At 56.3% G+C, this 22472-nt stretch overlaps 2 protein-coding genes and 1 pseudogene across 3 annotated transcripts in view; 1 reads left to right on the top strand and 2 right to left on the bottom strand.

Annotated features, from left to right (window-relative positions):
* Positions 1 to 564: 564 nt before the first annotated feature.
* On the top strand, positions 565 to 11154 carry LOC310948756 (transcription initiation factor TFIID subunit 4-like; annotated as a pseudogene). Its single transcript, XR_014593870.1, has 15 exons — positions 565 to 1607; positions 3059 to 3222; positions 3362 to 3436; positions 4507 to 4698; positions 4788 to 4910; positions 5021 to 5110; positions 5774 to 5959; positions 6077 to 6152; positions 6320 to 6425; positions 6599 to 6768; positions 7322 to 7452; positions 7562 to 7687; positions 7806 to 7862; positions 8051 to 8173; positions 9403 to 11154. The product of XR_014593870.1 is annotated as a transcription initiation factor TFIID subunit 4-like (transcript).
* Positions 11155 to 11725: 571 nt separating this feature from the next.
* On the bottom strand, positions 11726 to 19645 carry LOC310949188 (BTB/POZ domain-containing protein kctd15-like; the record flags this gene model as incomplete). Its single annotated transcript, XM_083916541.1, has 5 exons — positions 19530 to 19645; positions 17183 to 17358; positions 15781 to 15925; positions 12372 to 12674; positions 11726 to 11887 (listed from the first exon to the last, which is right to left on the bottom strand). The coding sequence occupies exons 1-5, from the start codon at positions 19554 to 19556 to the stop codon at positions 11726 to 11728; spliced, it is 813 nt and encodes a 270-aa protein (XP_083772667.1). The 5' UTR covers positions 19557 to 19645.
* Positions 19646 to 22156: 2511 nt separating this feature from the next.
* LOC310949015 (carbohydrate sulfotransferase 8-like) overlaps positions 22157 to 22472 on the bottom strand; it is a gene marked incomplete at both ends in the record, with an annotated part of 2186 nt that continues 1870 nt past the window's right edge. The window contains one exon of the mRNA XM_083916347.1: positions 22157 to 22472. This exon is cut by the window's right edge and continues 632 nt beyond it. Within this exon, the coding sequence (XP_083772473.1) occupies positions 22157 to 22472 (316 nt within the window).

Below are 22472 nucleotides of genomic sequence, written 5' to 3'. Positions count from 1 at the left end.
AGAGAGAGAGAGAGAGAGAGGGAGAGGGAGAGAGGGAGAGAGAGAGAGAGAGAGAGGAGAGGAGAGAGAGAGGAGAGAGAGAGAGAGAGAGAGAGAGGGAGAGAGAGAGAGAGAGAGAGAGGGAGGGAGAGGGAGAAGAGAGAGAGAGAGAAAGAGAGAGAGGGAGAGAGAGAGAGAGAGAGAGAGAGAGGGAGAGGGAGAGAGGGAGAGAGAGAGAGAGAGAGAGAGAGGGAGGAGAGAGAGAGAGAGACAGAGTATGTGTGTGTGTGTGTGTGTGTGTGTGGAGGACGGAGAAACTTCACACTTTGTCATGATTGTTGTTATTTATGACTTTATTTCTCATTATTATGACTTTATATTTTATAACAATAACAATAATAATTTAATTATAACAATAATAATAATAATAATAATTTAATAATAACAATAATAATAACAATAATAATCGTAAAACGCCTCTCGTGTCGGATCTACTTCTTCTGTTTCTGTGCCCGTAAACCGCCGGGATCCTCCGCGCATGCGTACTTTCTAAAATACGATTTGCACAACGGTGGCGGATCAAAGATGGCGGGAGCCTCCGACCCGCTGGAGGACATGCTCTTCACGGAGGTGGACGAGGAGGCGGTCAGTGATCTCGTCGGTTCCCTGGAGTCTCAGCTCGGAGACAGGAAGCTTCCCGCCGCTGCTTATTCCGGCGGGAAACGGGACGGAGCTCCGCCGGCCGCCGGGCACTTCTCAGGGAAAGAGCGCGACCAAGTGGAGCCCGCAACAAGGACGTCCAGCAGCGGGGTTAGACCAGGACCGGGACCAGGAGCCCGGCTCCGGGGAAGCCCGCACCTCCTCTACCTCCTCTGTGGCCCCCGGGGCCGCGATCGCCGCTGGAGCCGGTCCGTCTGCCCCCGCTCTCGCCCCGGGACCGAGACCCGTAACTTTGACCACTCAGCCCGCCGCCGCTAGCTTCCCCCGGGCTGCGGTCGCGGCTCCGAGCCCCGCGGCGGAGGCTCTCCGGACCGCGTCCCCCGGATCTCAAAGTTTAAACGGCAGCACCGGAGCGGTGAAGTTGGTCCCCCCCCCCCAGCAGCAGCCGGGGCCGGCACCGTGATCAGTGCTGTCAGCGCCGGGGGCTCCACCATCATCGCCTCCATGGCTTCACAGCCGGGGTTCCCCCAGAGGCACCCCGGCCCAGGGGCTGCCCAGAACGGAGTAGAGCCCAAGGGAGTCCAGCTGGTGCCCCCAGGGGGCCCCCTCCCCCTCGGCCTCCAGCCCTCAGGTCCTGAACCACGGCACCAGGATGCTGGTGTCCAGCCAGCCGGTCTCTGGGAACTCTGTGATCCTGACCAGCACCCCCCCCGCCCTCCACAGCCCAGGCCCCCCATCGGCCAGACCGGGACCGTCACCCTGAAGCCCGCGGTGAACGGAGTGGGTCAGCCGGCGCTGGCTGTGGTGAGGGCACCCGGCGTCCCCGCGGTGGCCCCGTCCATCCAGCAGCAGAGACCCGGGCTGGTGACCAGCTCCACCCGGGCGGGCCGCTCCTCAGCCCCCCCTGGCTGTCCGGCCCCAGCAGCAGACCACCATCCAGCTGCCCCCCGGGTTCTCCATGCCTCCAGGTAGAACACACACCTCCACCTGGCTCACCGGGTCTGGTCTGGGCCTTCAGGTTCTGGTTTGGTCCTCTCTGGGTCCAGTCTGGTCCCTCTGGGTCCGGTTTGGTCCTCTCTGGGTCCAGTCTGGTCCCTCTGGGTCCGGTTTGGTCCTCTCTGGGTCCAGTCTGGTCCCTCTGGGTCTGGTTTGGTCCTCTCTGGGTCCGGTCCGGTCCTCTCAGGGTCCAGTCTGGTCCCTCTGGGTCTGGTTTGGTCCTCTCTGGGTCCAGTCTGGTCCCTCTGGGTCTGGTTTGGTCCTCTCTGCGTCCGGTCCGGTCCTCTCAGGGTCCGGTCTGGTCTCTCTGGTCCCTCTGGGTCCGGTCTAAAGTCTTAACACTTAAACTCCTTTATTTCATTTTCCATTCATGTTTTTTTTAAAACATCAGAAAATATAAAAACATCAGTCCGTCAGGGTCCTTTCTGGTTCTGGTCCTGGTCTCTGAGCTGGTCCTGGTCTCTGAGCAGGTCCTGGTCTCTGAGCTGGTCCTGGTCTCTGAGCTGGTCCTGGTCTCTGAGCAGGTCCCTGGTCTCTGAGCTGGTCCTGGTCTCTGAGCAGGTCCTGGTCTCTGAGCAGGTCCTGGTCTCTGAGCTGGTCCTGGTCTCTGAGCTGGTCCTGGTCTCTCAGCTGGTCCTGGTCTCTGAGCAGGTCCTGGTCTCTGAGCAGGTCCTGGTCTCTGAGCTGGTCCTGGTCTCTGAGCTGGTCCTGGTCTCTCAGCTGGTCCCTGGTCTCTGAGCTGGTCCTGGTCTCTGAGCTGGTCCTGGTCTCTGAGCTGGTCCTGGTCTCTGAGCTGGTCCTGGTCTCTCAGCTGGTCCTGGTCTCTGAGCTGGTCCTGGTCTCTCAGCTGGTCCTGGTCTCTGAGCAGGTCCTGGTCGCTCAGCTGGTCCTGGTCTCTGAGCTGGTCCTGGTCTCTGAGCTGGTCCTGGTCTCTGTATTTCTACAGGTTTGTTGTGTCAGCGATGTTTAAATATTCCTGCTCCAGAGAGAACCAGGACCTGGACCAGGACCTGGACCAGGACCAGGACCTGGACCAGGACCTGAACCAGGACCAGGACCTGGACCAGGACCTGGACCAGAACCAGGACCTGAACCTGGACCAGGACCTGCACCCTCACCCTCACGTGTGTCGATGTGTTTTCTCGTGAGACGTGAAGCAGACGTTGATGTTTGACTGAAACACGTCTGAGTTGTTTTATGTGTTAATGACACGTTTATTATCTGAGGCGCTCGGTTACCGTGGAAACCGCTCAAACCATCGCGTAAACGAATCCACGTGCAGGTCTTTCCTAAAACGTCTCCGTCTGTTTCCGTCCTGTTCGTAAAAAACATCCTTGCAGCCGGTTCTGGTTCTGTGTGTGTGTGTGTGTTTGGACCTGAGCCGCTCCACGCGCTCATGACTGCTTCCTGTTTCCTGTTTCAGGGATGGTTCTGGTCCGGACGGAGACGGGGCAGCTGGTGATGGTCCCTCAGCAGGTTCTGGCCCAGGCTCAGGCCAAGACGCAGCAGGGCCAGACGGTGGCCAGCATCACCCAGAGACCTGCCACGCCCACGGCCGGCACCGCCATCCGGGTCAGCACCACCACGGTACGTCCGCACGGGTCCGGCTCTCCTCTGAAGGAAGAACAGAAGTAGATTCATGTTGGAGCTCGTGTTGGCTCATCTGATTTCCCATGAGGCTTTGCTGCTGCATAACGCGTCTTTTCTCCCTCCCCGTTGTCTGCAGGCTCCTCAGACCGTTCGCCTGGCGTCCCCCGCTCAGACCAGAATGGTTCAGTCTCCCTCCACCGCCGCCGTACAGGTGAGCTTCAAACGTGTACAACAACATTACAACGTTAGCTAACAGTACCAGATAAACAGTTAGCTAACAGTACCAGATAAACAGTTAGCTAACAGTACCACATTAACGTTAGCTAACAGTACCAGATGAACGTTAGCTAACAGTACCAGATAAACGTTAGCTAACAGTACCAGATGAACGTTAGCTAACAGTACCAGATAAACGTTAGCTAACAGTACCAGATAAACGTTAGCTAACAGTACCAGATAAACAGTTAGCTAACAGTACCAGATAAACGTTAGCTAACAGTACCAGATGAACGTTAGCTAACAGTACCAGATAAACGTTAGCTAACAGTACCAGATAAACGTTAGCTAACAGTACCAGATAAACAGTTAGCTAACAGTACCAGATAAACGTTAGCTCACAGTACCAGATAAACAGTTAGCTAACAGTACCAGATAAACAGTTAGCTAACAGTACCAGATAAACGTTAGCTAACAGTACCAGATAAACGTTAGCTAACAGTACCAGATAAACGTTAGCTAACAGTACCAGATAAACGTTAGCTAACAGTACCAGATGAACGTTAGCTAACAGTACCAGATAAACGTTAGCTAACAGTACCAGATAAACAGTTAGCTAACAGTACCAGATAAACGTTAGCTAACAGTACCAGATAAACGTTAGCTAACAGTACCAGATGAACATTAGCTAACTGTACCAGATAAACGTTAGCTAACAGTACCAGATAAACGTTAGTTAACAGTACCAGATAAACGTTAGCTAACAGTACCAGATAAACAGTAAGCTAACAGTACCAGATAGACATTAGCTAACAGTACCAGATAGACGTTAGCTAACAGTACCAGATAAACAGTAAGCTAACAGTACCAGATAAACAGTTAGCTAACAGTACCAGATGAACGTTAGCTAACAGTACCAGATAAACGTTAGCTAACAGTACCAGATAAATGTTAGCTAACAGTACCAGATAAACGTTAGCTAACAGTACCAGATAAACAGTTAGCTAACAGTACCAGATAAACGTTAGCTAACTTCCTGTCCCGTCCGTGTTGCTCGGCCCTCAGAAGACGATCTCGGTGGCGCCCGGCGGCGCGGCGGTGTCGGTGAAGATGACCCCCCCTCAGAAGGCCCAGACGGTAATCACAGCGGGGGGGACGCCTGTGACCAAACCTGCCGGCGTCCCGTCCGCGCCCCTGACCAGCAGCACGCCGGCTGCCGCCCCGACGCCGGCCTCCAGGGTCTCGGTGGTGTCCCAGGTGAGCAGAGCGCCGCCACGGCCCCCCCCCCCGGCTCACGGCGCCTCTGACGGTAACCAAGGTAACCAGAGGCTTGTTTGTGTCAACAGGAAATGCAGGAAAACGTCAAGAAGTGTAAGAACTTCCTCGCCACGCTCATCAAGCTGGCGTCCCACAACTCGCCCTCCCCCGACACCTCCAAGAATGTGAAGGCCCTGGTGCAGGACCTGCTCGTAAGACCCGCACGTCCCTCTGACTCTGACACGCGTGTATCTAACATTAATAATCATAATAATCATAATGATGATGGTGTGTGTGTGTGTGTGTGTGTGTGTGTGTCCAGGATGCAAAGATCGAGCCCGAGGAGTTCACCACTCGGCTGCAGGCGGAGCTCAAGTCCTCCCCTCAGCCCTACCTCATCCCCTTCCTCAAGGTACGGACGATCTCGAACCCACGGACTTTAATGTTCCAGACAAAGTGACGAAGAGTTTCTGTTTCTGTCAGTGAAGAGAGAAAAGTGTTAGTCCTGCGTAAACTCCTCCTTTGTCTGCACGTTAACCATCAGTAACCATGGAGACCGTTTTTATTAAGGGAGAAATCAGGAGAGATGCTAACAGGACGTGGCTAACAGTGGTTAGCTCGGGGCAGCACGGTGAAGGCATTCAAAGGTCTTTTTTAACCACTAATGCTGCTGAAAATAACAGCAAACCTCTGCAACAGCATGAGAAGAGTCCCTACACACACACACACACACACACACACACACACGCACACAAGAAGAGTCCACACACACACACACACACACACACACACACACACGAGAAGAGTCCCAACACACACACACGGACAGACACACACACACACACACACATGAGTAGAGTCCCCACACACACACACACACACACACACACACAAGAAGAGTCCACACACACACACACACACACACACACACACACACACACACGAGAAGAGTCCATACACACACACACACACACACACACACACACACACACACACACACACACTGCACCCTGACCTGTTGTTTACGTTGTTGTTGTTGTTGACCCCCCCCCCTCCTCCTCCTGGTCCCTGACAGAAAAGCCTCCCCGCCCTGCGTCAGTCTCTGCTCAGCAGCCAACAGTCTCTGGTGACGCCCAGCACGTCCGCCCCCCTGCCGGTCGCCCCCGGCGCCGCCTCCATCCGGCCGCGGCTGCCCGTGGGAGCGCCGGTCGGAGCGCCGGTGGGCGCCGTGCGGCTGAACGCTCCGCTCACAAACACTGTGGTACGGTCAACACTCTGCTCTCACTCTGCAGCTGCAGCACATTCACACGCCGTGCTCTGCTTTAACACAGTTACTTTATTAATTATTATATTTAATGTGATTAACGTTGATCACCAGGCCGTGGGTCGAGCCGGAGTCCAGACGGTTCAGACTCGAACGCCCGTCGTCTTCAGTCAAACTCTCAGACCTCAAGGTGACTTTTTACTCTTCATCTGATCCACACATTTCTATTAAAGTTCATATTAAAGTTTATATTTCTATTAAAGTTCATATTAAAGTTATTATTGTTTACGTTTGACCCGTGCTCCCTGCAGACGTGTCCCTGTGAGTGTTATTAACGCTGTTATTGTCTGTGGTCAGCGACGCTGGTGAGAGGAGCCACGACCCTGATGGGGAAGAGCCCCATGAGCCTGGCAGCTCAGGCCAATCAGAGGAAGCTGAGCGACCCGGGGGGCGGGACCTTCAGGTTAAGTCTCACCTCATTGGCTCACAGCTCTGAGTCATTTTTATTAGTTTCTGCTTTAAAATCAACGTTTAAAGAGTTTGTTTCCACGGCGACTGAGCGTGTGGACTCGAACCGCCGTCCTCTAGCGTTCAGAGCGTGCCGGTGTTAACGTGTGCGCCCTCTCTCGTCCTCAGAGACGACGACGACATCAACGACGTGGCGTCCATGGCCGGCGTCAACCTCAACGAGGAGAACGCCCGTATCCTAGCAACCAGCTCGGACTTCGTCGGCACAAAGATCCGATCCTGCAAAGACGAGTCCTTCCTGCCGCCGGGCGCGCTGCACCGCCGCATCCTGGACACGGGTATGTCCACTTAAAGCAGCAGGGGGGACGCCACTTAAAGCTGCAGGGGGGGCGCCACTTAAAGCTGCAGGGGGGACGCCACTCAAAGCTGCAGGGGCGCCACTCAAAGCTGCAGGGGGCGCCACTCAAAGCTGCAGGGGCGCCACTCAAAGCTGCAGGGGGCGCCACTCAAAGCTGCAGGGGCGCCACTCAAAGCTGCAGGGGCGCCACTCAAAGCTGCAGGGGCGCCACTCAAAGCTGCAGGGGCGCCACTCAAAGCTGCAGGGGGCGCCACTCAAAGCTGTGTTCTCTCTGGTTTCCACTTAAAGCTGCGTTCTCTCTCATGTCCACTTAAAGCTGCGTTCTCTCTGATGTCCACTTAAAGCTGCGTTCTCTCTGATGTCCACTTAAAGCTGCGTTCTATCTGGTTTCCACTTAAAGCCTGTTGTCTCTGGTGTCCACTTAAAGCCTGTTGTCTCTGGTGTCCACTTAAAGCCTGTTGTCTCTGGTGTCCACTTAAAGCCTGTTGTCTCTGGTGTCCACTTAAAGCCTGTTGTCTCTGGTGTGTCCTCAGCGAAGCAGCTGGGCGTGAGCGAGGTGCCCATGGAGGTGGTGAACCTGGTGTCCCACGCCACCCAGGCCCGGCTGCGCTCGCTGCTGGAGAAGGTGTCGGCCGTGGCTCAGCACCGGGCGGACGGGGGGAAGGTGAGCACGCCGCCGCTAACGTAACCGCTGAGACGCTACCGTCTCTGAGGCGTGAACACTGAGTCGTGAACAACGCTGAGTCGTGAACGCGTCCGTCTTGTGTCCTCAGGACGAGGAGCAGCACGAACAGACGACGGACGTTCGGGCGCAGCTGCGGTTCTTCGAGCAGCTGGAGAGGATGGAGAAGCAGAGGAAGGACGAGCAGGAGAGAGAGATGCTGCTGAAGGCCGCCAAGGTGCTCACACACACACAGGGACACGGACACAGACAGACACACACACACACACACACACACACACACACACACACACACACACACACTCTCTCTAACTGGTGTCCTGTTGTGTCTCCAGAGTCGTGCCAGGCAGGAGGACCCTGAACAGGCTCGACTGAAGCAGAAAGCTAAAGAGGTAAAGGAGCCGCAGAGGCCACCTGGTCCCAGGGCGACCTGGTCCCCGGGCCACCTGGTCCCGGGGCCACCTGGTCCCCGGGCCACCTGGTCCCAGGGCCACCTGGTCCCCGGGCGACCTGGTCCCAGGCTGCAGACGTGGCGGGTAACCATGGTAACTGTGTGTGTGTGTGTGTGTGTGGTCCACAGATGCAGCAGCAGGAGTTGGCTCAGATCAGACAGCGAGACGCAAACCTCACGGCTCTCGCCGCCATCGGGCCGCGCAAGAAACGCAAGCTGGACTCACCGGGAGGCAGCGGGTCGGGATCAGAGGTGAGACACGTGGGCGCCGGCGTCAGGACCGCACCATCCGGGTCCCTCGGGTCCATGGGGGGTCAGGGTCCGGGGTCCGTGGGGGTCAGGGTCCGGGGTCCGTGGGGGGTCCGGGGTCCGTGGGGGGTCAGGGTCCCGGAACCAGCCTGGAAATCCTTGAGTTTGTGATTTGAACTTAAAACAGATCAAAGTCGAGGCTGAAGAGACTCAAATATAATAAATATGAAATTAAAACATTATTACAATTATCATAATAATAACATACAGTTTATAAGCGAGTTGAGTTCAGGGACCTGCTGGTCTCTGGAGGACTCTGTGGTGAGTTCAGGGACCTGCTGGTCTCTGGAGGACTCTGCGGTGAGTTCAGGGACCTGCTGGTCTCTGGAGGACTCTGCGGTGAGTTCAGGGACCTGCTGTACTCAGGAGAACTCTGCGGTGAGTTCAGGGACCTGCTGGTCTCTGGAGGACTCTGCGGTGAGTTCAGGGACCTGCTGGTCTCTGGAGGACTCTGCGGTGAGTTCAGGGACCTGCTGGTCTCTGGAGGACTCTGGTGAGTTCAGGGACCTGCTGGTCTCTGGAGGACTCTGTGGTGAGTTCAGGGACCTGCTGGTCTCTGGAGGACTCTGCGGTGAGTTCAGGGACCTGCTGGTCTCTGGAGGACTCTGCGGTGAGTTCAGGGACCTGCTGGTCTCTGGAGGACTCTGCGGTGAGTTCAGGGACCTGCTGGCCTCTGGAGGACTCTGCGGTGAGTTCAGGGACCTGCTGGTCTCTGGAGGACTCTGCGGTGAGTTCAGGGACCTGCTGGTCTCTGGAGGACTCTGCGGTGAGTTCAGGGACCTGCTGGTCTCTGGAGGACTCTGTGGTGAGTTCAGGGACCTGCTGGTCTCTGGAGGACTCTGCGGTGAGTTCAGGGACCTGCTGGTCTCTGGAGGACTCTGCGGTGAGTTCAGGGACCTGCTGGTCTCTGGAGGACTCTGCGGTGAGTTCAGGGACCTGCTCGTCTCCGGAGGACTCTGCGGTGAGTTCAGGGACCTGCTGGTGTCTGGAGGACTCTGGATCTGTGTTTGTTGAGACGTGTGACGAGCAGCTGCAGGCGCCGGGCGTCACCTGGTTGCCGTGGTTACCGTGCAGGTCCAGACTCTCTGAGCCTTCATTATATTTTGTTTTAAACTTTGTTTTTGTTTTAAGAATCGTTTCCTGAACTAAGCGTTGGTGTTTCTGCTCCTCAGGTGGCGTCGGGGTCGGGCGGCGGCTCCTCGGCGGCGGCGTCCTCCTCGCCCCGTCAGCAGCTGCGTCAGCGGATCACACGAGTGAACCTCAGGGACTTCATCTTCTGTCTGGAGCAGGACCGCTGCACCGCCCGCTCGCTCACGCTCTACAAGGCGCTGCTCAAGTGAGCGGGCGCTCCGGGCGCCGCTCTGGGCGCCGCACACCACGAACTGGATCACACGCCGACCTCCGGGCCGGTCCTCGAGTCCTCAGAGTGTTTCATAGTCACGAGTCCCTCCTTCAGCGTCCTGAACCTTCACTCTGTCCTCTCTCCTCTGCTTTTACTTTGAAAGGACTCCTCTTCGGCTCTGCTTTTACTTTGAAAGGACTCGTCTTCAGCTCTGCTTTTACTTTGAAAGGACTCGTCTTCGGCTCTGCTTTTACTTTGAAAGGACTCGTCTTCGGCTCCGCTTTTACTTTGAAAGGACTCGTCTTCGGCTCTGCTTTTACTTTGAAAGGACTCGTCTTCGGCTCTGCTTTTACTTTGAAAGGACCTGCTCAGGCTGCACATCATTTCCTCCTCATGTTAAAGTTCACTCAGGAAGTGATGTCATCCATCTGAGAACCAATCATGTTGAAGCTTCACGTGTTTGAAGTCAGTCCCAGCTCACGAGTCTCTTCCTGTCTCGCCTCACGACATCACGTCTGCGGTGACTCGTCTGTTCTGCGGTGACTCGGACTCGTCTGTGGTGACTCGTCTGTTCTGCGGTGACTCGTCTGTTCTGCGGTGACTCAGACTCGTCTGCAGTGACTCGTCTGTTCTGCGGTGACTCGTCTGTTCTGCGGTGACTCGTCTGTTCTGTGGTGACTCGTCTGTTCTGCGGTGACTCGGACTCGTCTGCTCGGTGTTTTAGAATAAAGTCTCTGCATTAATAATAATCAAACACCTGGGTGACATCACTGGGTGACATCACTGGGTGACATCACCGGGTGACATCACTGGGTGACATCACCGGGTGACATCACTGGGTGACATCACCGGGTGACCTCGCTGGGTGACATCACCGGGTGACATCACTGGGTGACCTCGCTGGGTGACATCACACGGTGACATCACTGGGTGACATCACCGGGTGACATCACTGGGTGACCTCGCTGGGTGACATCACACGGTGACATCACTGGGTGACATCACACGGGTGACATCACTGGGTGACATCACACGGGTGACCTCGCTGGGTGACATCACTGGGTGACGCTGCAGTGATGCCTGATGGGTAAATCAGCAGGTGGAGGATGTGCAGCTCTGACGAGATTATTGTTCGATCCCCGCGCCGCCACCGTACGTTTTTACAGTCCGTCAATCGTGTGTGTGTGCGTGTTCACAGCAGCTGGTTAGCTTAGCTTAGCATAAAGTCCAGAAACTGCTAGCCTGGCTCCGTCTTTATGCTAAGCTAAGTTAGCAGTTTCCTGTCTTTATGCTAAGCTAGCTAATCCCCCATTTCTAGTCCTGATGCTAAGCTAACATAGCTAACTCCCCTTGTTTGCAGAGTTTGTGCTAGGCTAACCAGCTGCTGTAGCTTCGTATCGAGCGTTCAGCGAGACGGGAAAGATTTCAGCGCCGCCTCATCAGGAGCTGGTTCTCCGGCTGAAGACCCGCGGACCTCAGAGGGTCCCCGCGGACCGGAGGGGGTCCAGAGGGTCCCGCCGGACCTCAGAGGGTCCCCGCGGACCAGAGGGGGTCCAGAGGGTCCCGCCGAACCTCAGAGGGTCCTCCTCCTGTTCCCTCCTCTTCGTCTACTCTCGCCTCTTCCTCTTCCTCTCGTGTCCTCTCAGCCCAGCGGCGTCGACCGTGACCTCTGTCGTGGTGGAAATGGCGTGTTCTTCAGTTTTTAAGGGGACTTTTTGAAGGCTGAAGGTTTTTAGCGCTGTACTCGTCTCGTGGGCGCGTCTGCGTGCAGCCTCTGCGTCTGCGTGCAGCGACTGCGTCTGCGTGCAGCCTCTGCGTCTGCGTGCAGCCTCTGCGACTGCGTGCAGCGACTGCGTCTGTGTGCAGCGACTGCGTCTGCGTGCAGCGTCTGCGTGCAGCGTCTGCGACTGCGTGCAGCGTCTTCAGACGAGAGCAGCATCTGTGGGACGGACACAGTTTTGCGACTATTTATATTTCCTACATTCTGTTTTCAATCCTGACGCATTTCAGGCAATGCAATTTTACAGTCGTTTGTACCTTTGCAAAAAAAATGAAATAAAGAAAATGAAAAAGTCGCAGGTTTGAGTTTTTATCAAAAGACGGAACAGAAACAGGAAACACGGGTTTATAAAAGGACAGGTCAAAGGTCAAAGTCAGTCCAGAGGCTCCTGTTTGATCCGGATCGGGGTGCCGGTGCCGGACCGGCCGTGCCTCAGGTCCCGGCCCAGGACGTACTCGCTGAACTGGGACGAGTCCACGCCGCCGCCGCAGGATGCCTTCACGCAGAAGCCCTTCAGGAACAGACGCTCCAGGACCTGCACACAGACGGCGCCGTTAAACCCGTTTGGACCTGAGCCGCTCAGGAGCACAGGGCTCCAGACGTCGAGTCGCACCTGGGCGACGACACGACTCAGCACTTTCATGTGTAAGAGGATAAACAGCACTAAGGGTTCTAACCCCCGGGTCCGACGCACCTGACGCCTCCGTCTGGGACGAGCTGCAGATAAATGTCTGCGCTGACCTTAGCATAACGTCTGGAAACCGCTAGCTTTGCTCAGTTTATGCTAGGCACTGTGCTAAGCTAAGTTAGCAGTTTCCTGTCTTTATGCTAAGCAAGCTAATTTCTAGTCATGATGCTAAGCTAACATGATGCTAATTACACGTTACCAGTCTTTGTGCTAAGTTAGCTGATTCCTGTCTTTATGCTACATTAAGCTAGGCGATTAAGACAGCTAATTCCATGTTACCGGTCTCTGTGCTAAGCTAGCAGCTAGTTCCCGTCAGAGGCGGAGCACCGACCTGCACAGAGTTGAGCCGGCAGTAGCCGTTGAGGGGGAAGCGGATGACGTGGGTGGGGTCCTGGTTCCAGCCGGCGTTGACAGAGTTACACATGACGTCTCCGGTCTCAGGGAAGATCTCCTCGATCAGGACCTTCTCCCCGCTCAGCGCGATCCTCTCGCCAAGGTCAGGTGTGACTCGGACCACCAGGCACTCGCAGGGCGCCGCCCGCTGGGCCTCCCGCTCCGCCTGCCAGCGCTCCAACTCCCGCACCATGGGAGCCAGCTGGTAGAAGCGAGCCTCCTCGTACAGCTGGGGGAAGTCCTGACGGAGACAGACGGACGGGGGGTTAGAGACGGACCTCCTGAACACGGACCTCAGAGTCGACGGCGGTGTCTCTGAGGTCCTCCAGCTCAGCGGAGACGGGCAGAATATGGTTGATTATCATGGTTATTCCTTCTGTGTTGTGTTTGCGTGTAAACGTTCAGAGGGAGCGTGTTTGTGTCCGAACACGTCGTCGTCAGACAGAGGTCATGAATAAAACACAGCTCAGCTCCTGTGATATTAAACATTAATACTTCTGTGTGCAGATATAAAGAGCTGCTGCTCCAGGCGTCGCTGTTTCACCTCAGACCTGTGTTTTATAAAGAACACTCACTAACGACACACGGCTCCACCTGATATGAGGCGTGATGACTGGATAACAACACGTCTTTAACCAACCGACAAGTGAATCCACGAACCAATGAACCAACGAACCAACAAACAAACAAGTGAACCAACGAACAAACAAACGAACCAACCACTGAACCAACGAACCAACGAATGTTCTGGGGGTCGGTGATGTGTTCTGGGGGTCAGTGGTGTGTTCTGGAGGTCGGTGGTGTGTTCTGGAGGTCGGTGGTGTGTTCTGGGGGTCAGTGGTGCGTTCTGGAGGTCGGTGGTGTGTTCTGGGGGTCGGTGGTGTGTTCTGGGGGTCAGTGGTGCGTTCTGGAGGTCGGTGGTGTGTTCTGGGGGTCAGTGGTGTGTTCCGGGGGTCGGTGGTGTGTTCTGGAGGTCGGTGGTGCGTTCTGGAGGTCGGTGGTGCGTTCTGGGGGTCGGTGGTGCGTTCTGGGGGTCGGTGGTGTGTTCTGGAGGTCGGTGGTGTGTTCTGGGCGTCGGTGGTGCGTTCTGGAGGTCGGTGGTGCGTTCTGGAGGTCGGTGGTGCGTTCTGGAGGTCGGTGGTGCGTTCTGGGCGTCGGTGGTGTGTTCTGGGCGTCGGTGGTGTGTTCTGGGGGTCGGTGGTGTGTTCTGGGGGTCAGTGGTGTGTTCTGGAGGTCGGTGGTGTGTTCTGGGGGTCGGTGGTGTGTTCTGGGGGTCGGTGGTGTGTTCTGGAGGTCGGTGGTGTGTTCTGGGGGTCGGTGGTGTGTTCTGGAGGTCGGTGGTGCGTTCTGGAGGTCGGTGGTGCGTTCTGGAGGTCGGTGGTGCGTTCTGGGCGTCGGTGGTGCGTTCTGGGCGTCGGTGGTGTGTTCTGGGGGTCGGTGGTGTGTTCTGGGGGTCGGTGGTGTGTTCTGGGCGTCGGTGGTGTGTTCTGGGGGTCGGTGGTGTGTTCTGGGGGTCGGTGGTGTGTTCTGGGGGTCGGTGGTGTGTTCTGGGGGTCAGGTGTGTTCTGGGGGTCAGGTGTGTTCTGGAGGTCGGTGGTGTGTTCTGGGGGTCGGTGGTGTGTTCTGGGGGTCGGTGGTGCGTTCTGGAGGTCGGTGGTGCGTTCTGGAGGTCGGTGGTGCGTTCTGGGGGTCGGTGGTGCGTTCTGGGGGTCGGTGGTGCGTTCTGGAGGTCGGTGGTGCGTTCTGGGGGTCGGTGGTGTGTTCTGGGGGTCGGTGGTGCGTTCTGGGGGTCGGTGGTGTGTTCTGGAGGTCGGTGGTGCGTTCTGGAGGTCGGTGGTGTGTTCTGGGGGTCGGTGGTGTGTTCTGGGGGTCAGTGGTGTGTTCTGGGGGTCAGGTGTTCTGGAGGTCGGTGGTGTGTTCTGGGGGTCGGTGGTGTGTTCTGGGGGTCGGTGGTGTGTTCTGGGGGTCGGTGGTGTGTTCTGGAGGTCGGTGGTGCGTTCTGGAGGTCGGTGGTGTGTTCTGGGGGTCGGTGGTGTGTTCTGGGGGTCAGTGGTGTGTTCTGGGGGTCAGGTGTTCTGGAGGTCGGTGGTGTGTTCTGGGGGTCGGTGGTGTGTTCTGGGGGTCGGTGGTGTGTTCTGGGGGTCGGTGGTGTGTTCTGGGGGTCAGGTGTTCTGGGGGTCGGTGGTGTGTTCTGGGGGTCAGGTGTGTTCTGGGGGTCGGTGGTGTGTTCTGGAGGTCAGTGGTGTGTTCTGGAGGTCGGTGGTTTGTTCTGGGGGTCGGTGGTGTGTTCTGGGGGTCGGTGGTGTGTTCTGGGGGTCAGGTGTGTTCTGGGGGTCGGTGGTGTGTTCTGGAGGTCAGTGGTGTGTTCTGGAGGTCAGTGGTGTGTTCTGGAGGTCAGGTGTGTTCTGGGGGTCGGTGGTGTGTTCTGGAGGTCAGTGGTGTGTTCTGGAGGTCGGTGGTTTGTTCTGGGGGTCGGTGGTGTGTTCTGGGGGTCAGGTGTGTTCTGGGGGTCGGTGGTGTGTTCTGGAGGTCAGTGGTGTGTTCTGGAGGTCGGTGGTTTGTTCTGGGGGTCAGTGGTGTGTTCTGGGGGTCAGGTGTGTTCTGGGGGTCGGTGGTGTGTTCTGGAGGTCAGTGGTGTGTTCTGGAGGTCGGTGGTTTGTTCTGGGGGTCGGTGGTGTGTTCTGGGGGTCGGTGGTGTGTTCTGGGGGTCGGTGGTGTGTTCTGGAGGTCGGTGGTGTGTTCTGGAGGTCGGTGGTGTGTTCTGGGGGTCGGTGGTGTGTTCTGGAGGTCGGTGGTGTGTTCTGGGGGTCGGTGGTGTGTTCTGGGGGTCGGTGGTGTGTTCTGGGGGTCGGTGGTGTGTTCTGGGGGTCGTTGGTGTGTTCTGGGGGTCGGTGGTGTGTTCTGGGGGTCGGTGGTGTGTTCTGGGGGTCGGTGGTGTGTTCTGGAGGTCGGTGGTGTGTTCTGGGGGTCGGTGGTGTGTTCTGGGGGTCGGTGGTGTGTTCTGGGGGTCGGTGGTGTGTTCTGGGGGTCGGTGGTGTGTTCTGGGGGTCGGTGGTGTGTGACGTTAGTGTAGTCGGTACGTGTTGAACCTCTGTAAGGTTCCAGACTGGACCCAAACAGCGTCCGTCTCCCTGAGCTCCTCACGGTGCCGTGGTGGAGCAGCCGAGCGCCACGGCGCCTCGTACAGATGCTAAAGGCCCACGCTGCCTTATTTAAAGAGTTTGCAGAGAGGTGGTAACGGAGGTGACCTATGATGTGGCGCTATAACTGACATTGAGCGTGTGGTGAATTTAGTTTACAGGTTCAAAACGATACGACCGTATTCATCATTTCTGCAGTGGAAGTACCTTGAAGTCCTCGGGCAGCAGCAGTTTGCAGGTCCGCAGGAAGCTGAGGATGTAGCGGAAGATGTCCCCGTCCCTGTCGATGAAGTAGTGCTGCTTCAGACTGTCCAGCACGATGGGCTCAGTGCCGTTAAACAGGCGGCCGATCCTGCACACACACACACACACACACAGAGACACACGCTGAGTTTGATCCACATGGAGATGGACGAACCAACGCACCAACCAAGAGATCATCAGACAAACCAACGCACCAACCAAGAGATCATCAGACGAACCAACGCACCAACCAAGAGATCATCAGACGAACCAACGCACCAACCAAGAGATCATCAGACGAACCAACGCACCAACCAAGAGATCATCAGACGAACCAACAGACAAGCAGAGAAACTGACAAACCAACAATGAACAAGCAGAAAAATGGACGGACCAACAGATCATCAGATGAACCAAGGAGCCAAGAACAAACTAACCAACCAACCAAGAATGACCGAACCAAACAACCAACCAAGAATGACCGGACCAACCAACCAAGAACCAACCAACGGACAAACCAACCAACCAAGAACGACCCAACCAACCAACCAACCAAGAACTAACCAACAGACAAACCAACCAACCAACCAACAGACAAACCTATGGATGAACCAACGGACACACCAACCAACCAACCAAGAACGACCCAACCAACCAACCAACCAACCAACAACAACCCAACCAACCAACCAACGGACAAACCAACCAGCCAAGAACTACCCAACCAACCTACCAACTAACCAAGAACAACCCAACCAACCAACCAACCAAGAACGACCCAACCAACCAACAGACAAACCAACCAACCAAGAACGACCCATCCAACCTACCAACTAACCAAGAACAACCCAACCAACCAACCAACAGACAAACCAACCAACCAAGAACGACCCATCCAACCTACCAACCAACCAAGAACAACCCAACCAACCAACCAACAGACAAACCAACCAACCAAGAACGACCCATCCAACCAACAGACAAACCAACCAACCAAGAACGACCCATCCAACCAACAGACAAACCAACCAACCAACCAACAGACAAACCAACCAGATATTTTACTTCAGATGCTGTTCTTTCAGACTAAAGTCAAACCGTCACTGTACTGACTCAACCTGGACTCGGGGAACTTGGCGAGTCTCTTACCTGGACTCGGGGAACTTGGTGAGTCTCTTACCTGGACTCGGGGAACTTTGAGAGTCTCTTACCTGGACTCGGGGAACTTGGTGAGTCTCTTACCTGGACTCGGGGAACTTGGTGAGTCTCTTACCTGGACTCGGGGAACTTTGAGAGTCTCTTACCTGGACTCGGGGAACTTTGAGAGTCTCTTACCTGGACTCGGGGAACTTTGAGAGTCTCTTACCTGGACTCGGGGAACTTGGTGAGCGTGGCCAGGCTGCTGGTGTACATGTGCCCCCCCACATCGATGTGCACGGGGGCGTTGGCCTTGGTGAGTTGTGCGGCGGACGGGATGCCCTGAGGCGTCAAGGGGGACACGGGCGAGCGGCTCAGAGACATCCTGGACAGGCTCCGCCCCTCCTGTGACAGGAAACCAAAAACATCTTTTAAAGAATTTTCGACATTGTCTGTGTGTCCTCAGTGTGTGTGTGTGTGTGTGTGTGTGTGTGTGTGTGTGTATGTGTGTGTGTGTGTGTGTGTCCTCAGTGTGTGTGTGTGTGTGTGTGTGTGTGTGTGTGTGTGTGTGTGTGTGTGTGTGTGTGTGTGTGTGTGTGTGTGTGTGTGTGTGTGTGTGTGTGTGTGTGTGTGTCTGTGTGTGTGTGTGTCTGTGTGTCTGTGTGTGTGTGTGTGACGCTCACTCGTCCTGGGGACATTTAGACGTTTGGACGCGTCTCAGCAAACAGATGATGGATGAAATATTACATTATTCATGGGGCCGTGTGTGTGTGTGTGTGTGTGTGTGTGTGTGTGTGTGTGTGTGTGTGTGTGTGTGTGTGTGTGTGTGTGTGTGTGTGTGTGTGTGTGTGTGTTGCCCTGAGGGGGGCAGACCCTGGATTAACTGACCCCCCCCGTCAAAGAGCTTTGAAGCATGAAAGGTGAACAGGAGGCGGCTGCAGCTTTGTGTCTCTGCCCCGAGGACGGCGTTGGCCCCGAGGACGCTCTCCGCCCCGAGGACGGCGTTGGCCCCGAGGACGCTCTCCGCCCCGAGGACGCTCTCCGCCCCGAGGACGCTCTCCGCCCCGAGGACGCTCTCTGCCCCGAGGACGCTCTGTGCCCCGGGGCCAAACTGAGGAACAGCCTCTCTGTGTTCAAACGTCAGGAAACAACAGAGACAAAGACCAACAGGACTCTTCTGTCCGTGTCCAAACACCAGGGGCCCAGAGAACCAGGGGCCCAGAGAACCAGGGGCCCAGAGAACCAGGGGCCCAGAGAACCAGGGGCCCAGAGAACCAGGGGCCCAGAGAACCAGGGGCCCAGAGAACCAGAGACAAAGGGTCCCGAAGAACCAGGGGCCCAGAGAACCAGGGGCCCAGAGAACCAGGGGCCCAGAGAACCAGGGGCCCAGAGACAAAGGGTCCCGAAGAACCAGGGGCCCAGAGAACCAGGGAACCAGGGGCCCAGAGAACCAGGGGCCGAGAGAACCAGGGAACCAGGGGCCGAGAGAACCAGGGGCTCAGAGAACCAGGGGCCCAGGGAACTAGGGGCATGAGGAACCAGGGAAACAGGGGCTCAGAGAACAAGGGGCCCAGAGAACCAGGGTGACAGGGGGCCAGAGAACCAGGGGCCCAGAGAACCAGGGGCCCAGAGAACCAGGGGCCCAGAGAACCAGGGGCCCAGGGAACTAGGGGCCCAGAGAACTAGGGGCATGAGGAACCAGGGTCACAGGGGGCCAGAGAACCAGGGGCCCAGAGACCAGGGGCCCAGGGAACTAGGGGCATGAGGAACCAGGGAAACAGAGGCTCAGAGAACCAGGGACACAGAGAACCAGGGGCCCAGAGAACCAGGAACCAGGGGCCCAGAGAACCAGGGGCCCAGAGAACCAGGGGCCCAGAGAACCAGGGGTCCCCTGTTCAGATTTGACAGCATGTCTGAGCCCGGGGGGCTTGGGGGGCTGTGGGTGTCCACAGGCCCGGGGGGGTCTTTGTCCCAGGATGCGTCCATGCATCAGCTGATGACCGTTGTTGCCGGTGCCGGTGGAGGGACCGGGGAACCGACCAGGCTCCATTCACAGAAGTGCACATTTAAAGCGGCCGTGCTCACCGGCGGAGTTCGGCGCCGCCTCTGCCCGAGTTCAGAGCTGTTCCCTGGGCGGTCCGACCCGGGGGGTCGTTCGGGAGAGGAAGCGTCGGTGAAACCGAACCGAACTTTCCAGAACCTTTACTTTCCCTCTCGCTCACGCGCCGCTCCAACGGCGAACACGGCGCGTCTGAGGAGCAAAGATGGCGGCCACCGACCGGCCACCGGGCGGGAAAAGTTCCGGTTCTGCTAAAACACGGTCCGCTTCGGAACCGTAATGTTCGCCGAACAAAAGAGAGTTTCACCACAAACACGACATTTAAAGAGTTCATGATTCTGTCGGTTTAAGGCGGGAAAACACCCACGGACACTAAAACGGTCGGGTTTCAAATGGACCCTGGTGCGCAGGCGCGGACCGAGACGGAGTCCGCGGAATAACGTCGGGATTTTCCGTTTTTGTTTGTTTTTTTACGCCGTAAAACGTTAAAAATTAAAGGAAAATGTCGCGTTCTCACCTGAGAGGACACCGACACCGACGACATGGACGCACCGGGCTCTGAGGGCTCCGTCCCGGGCTGAAGGTCCGCGGAGAGTCGCTGCTGCTGCCGCTGCTGCTCGGTCCTCCAGGAGGCGGGACAGCAGAAGAAGAAGAGAGAGGAGGAGGAGGAGAAGAGAGAGGAGGAGAAGAAGAAGGAGGAGAAGGAGGAGAAGAAGAGAGAGGGAGGAGGAGGAGGAGAAGAAGAAGAAGAGAGGGAGGAGGAGGAGAAGAAGAAGAGAGAGGAGGAGGAGGAGGAGAAGAAGAGAGGAGGAGGAGGAGGAGGAGGAGAAGAAGAGAGGAGGAGGAGAAGGAGAAGAAGAGAGGGAGGAGGAGGAGGAGAAGAAGAAGAGAGGAGGAGGAGGAGAGGAGGAGGAGGAGAAGAAGAGAGGAGGAGGAGGAGGAGGAGGAGGAGAGGAAGAAGGAGGAGGAGAAGAAGAAGAAGAGGGAGGAGGAGGAGAAGGAGAAGAAGAAGAAGAGAGGGAGGAGGAGGAGGAGAAGAAGAAGAGAGAGGAGGAGGAGGAGGAGAAGAAGAAGAGGAGGAGGAGGAGAGGAAGAAGAGAGGGAGGAGGAGGAGGAGGAGAAGAAGAAGAGAGAGGAGGAGGAGGAGAAGAAGAAGAAGAGGAGGAGGAGGAGAAGAAGAAGAGAGAGGAGGAGGAGAAGAAGAAGAAGAGGAGGAGGAGGAGAAGAAGAAGAAGAGGAGGAGGAGGAGAAGAAGAAGAAGAGAGAGGAGGAGGAGGAGGAGGAGAAGAAGAAGAAGAAGGAGGAGAAGAAGAGAGGAGGAGAAGAAGAAGAGAGGAGAAGAGAGGAGGAGAAGAAGGAGAAGAAGAAGAAGAAGAAGAAGAGAGAGGAGGAGGAGGAGAAGAAGAAGAAGAAGAAGGAGGAGAAGAAGAAGAAGAAGAAGGAGAAGAAGAAGAAGAAGAAGAAGGAGGAGAAGAAGAAGAAGAAGAAGGAGAAGAAGAAGAAGAAGAGAGGAGGAGGAGGAGGAGAAGAAGAAGAAGAAGAAGGAGAAGAAGAAGAAGAAGAAGAAGAGAGAAGGAGGAGAAGAAGAAGAGAGGAGGAGGAGGAGGAGGAGGAGAAGAAGAAGAAGAAGAAGAAGAGAAGAAGAAGAAGAAGAAGAAGAAGAAGAAGAAGAAGAAGAAGAAGAAGAAGGAGGAGGAGGAGAAGGAGAATAATTTGCATATGTAAACATTAGAAAATGCCTCATTTACATATTTAAATGTATTTAATTTTTATTTGGATCCAAAAATAAAAGAGTCAAAGTTTCAGAAACTTTATTCATAAACAAACAAAAACATACAAACACAAACACCCCCCCCCCCCCCCCCCAGCTGTAAACAAACAAACACACAAACAAACGACAGTGTTTGAAATAAATAAACAAGCAACAGAACAGGGGGTCAGGGGTCAGGGCTCTGGGTCAGGGTCAGGGGTCAGGGCTCTGGGTCAGGTTTGGGGTCAGGGGTCAGGGGTCAGGGGTCAGGGGTCAGGGGTCTGGGGTCAGGTTTGGGGTCAGGGGTCGTCGATAGTTTCGGGAAAAGCAGAGAAAAGTTTGTTTTCTAAATAAATCACCATGACAACCGTAAGAGCTGAGCTGCACTCACACACTCGAGTTCATCGACTTCGGTTTTTATTATAATCATAATTATTATTATAATAATAATAATAATTATAATAATAATAATTATAATAATTATAATAATAATAATAATCATAATATTATGAACAGTCACAGCAGGTCAGAGTTCAATCAAAAGTCAGAGTTTGTTTTTGTATTAATATTAAAAATGTAATAATTCTGTTTTAGATCAACATCAATAATAAACAGTCTCAGTGACATCACATCCTCCACACCAGCTGCATTCTGGGTAAACACGGGTTCATGGAGCGAAAACCAGCACACTGTTAGCATGTTAGCGTGCTAGTTGCAGGTGAGAGCAGGTGAGCTGGCCCCGCCCCTCAGTGCAGGTGAGCTGGCCCCGCCCCTCAGAGCTGGTGAGCTGGCCCCGCCCCCCAATGCAGGTGAGCTGGCCCCGCCCCTCAGCGCAGGTGAGCTGGCCCCGCCCCTCAGTGCAGGTGAGCTGGCCCCGCCCCTCAGCCCAGGTGAGCTGGCCCCGCCCCTCAGTGCAGGTGCGTTAGCTCCGCCCCTCAGTGCAGGTGAGCTGGCCCCGCCCCTCAGTGCAGGTGAGCTGGCCCCGCCCCTCAGTACAGGTGCGTTAGCCCCGCCCCTCAGTGCAGGTGAGCTGGCCCCGCCCCTCAGTGCAGGTGAGCTGGCCCCGCCCCTCAGTGCAGGTGCGTTAGCCCCGCCCCTCAGTGCAGGTGCGTTGGCCCCGCCCCTCAGTGCAGGTGAGCTGGCCCCGCCCCTCAGTGCAGATGAGCTGGCCCCGCCCCTCAGTGCAGGTGCGTTAGCCCCGCCCCTCAGTGCAGGTGCGTTAGCCCCGCCCCTCCGTGCAGGTGAGCTGGCCCCGCCCCTCAGTGCAGGTGAGCTGGCCCCGCCCCTCAGTGCAGGTGCGTTGGCCCCGCCCCTCAGTGCAGGTGCGTTGGCCCCGCCCCTCAGTGCAGGTGAGCTGGCCCCGCCCCTCAGTGCAGGTGCGTTAGCCCCGCCCCTCAGTGCAGGTCGGTGAAGGGCTTGGCGTAGTGGAACAGTGTGTAGTCCATGTAGTAGAAGTCGAAGGCCCTCTGGCGCTCGGTGGCGTTGAGCTGTGAGAAGTACGTCTGCGTGAGCGTGGACGACGTCCTCTCCGCTCCGGGGTTCCGGTCTTTGAAGTCGGGGAACGTGAGGTTCCTCGGCGCCCCGAGGCGCCGCAGCAGGAAGTCGGCTTCCTCCCGCAGGCTCTCGAACTTCCCGATGAAGTCGTACCTGAGGAGGCAGGGGCTGCACAGCTGGCTGACGGGCTCCCAGTGGATGTCCAGCCCCACGGGC

Source organism: Echiichthys vipera (assembly GCF_963691815.1).
Source record: "Echiichthys vipera genome assembly, chromosome: 7".
In the NCBI taxonomy this organism is placed as follows: domain Eukaryota; kingdom Metazoa; phylum Chordata; class Actinopteri; order Perciformes; family Trachinidae; genus Echiichthys; species Echiichthys vipera.
Note: the sequence above shows the minus strand (reverse complement) of the source record. Positions and strands in the feature narration are given on the sequence as shown.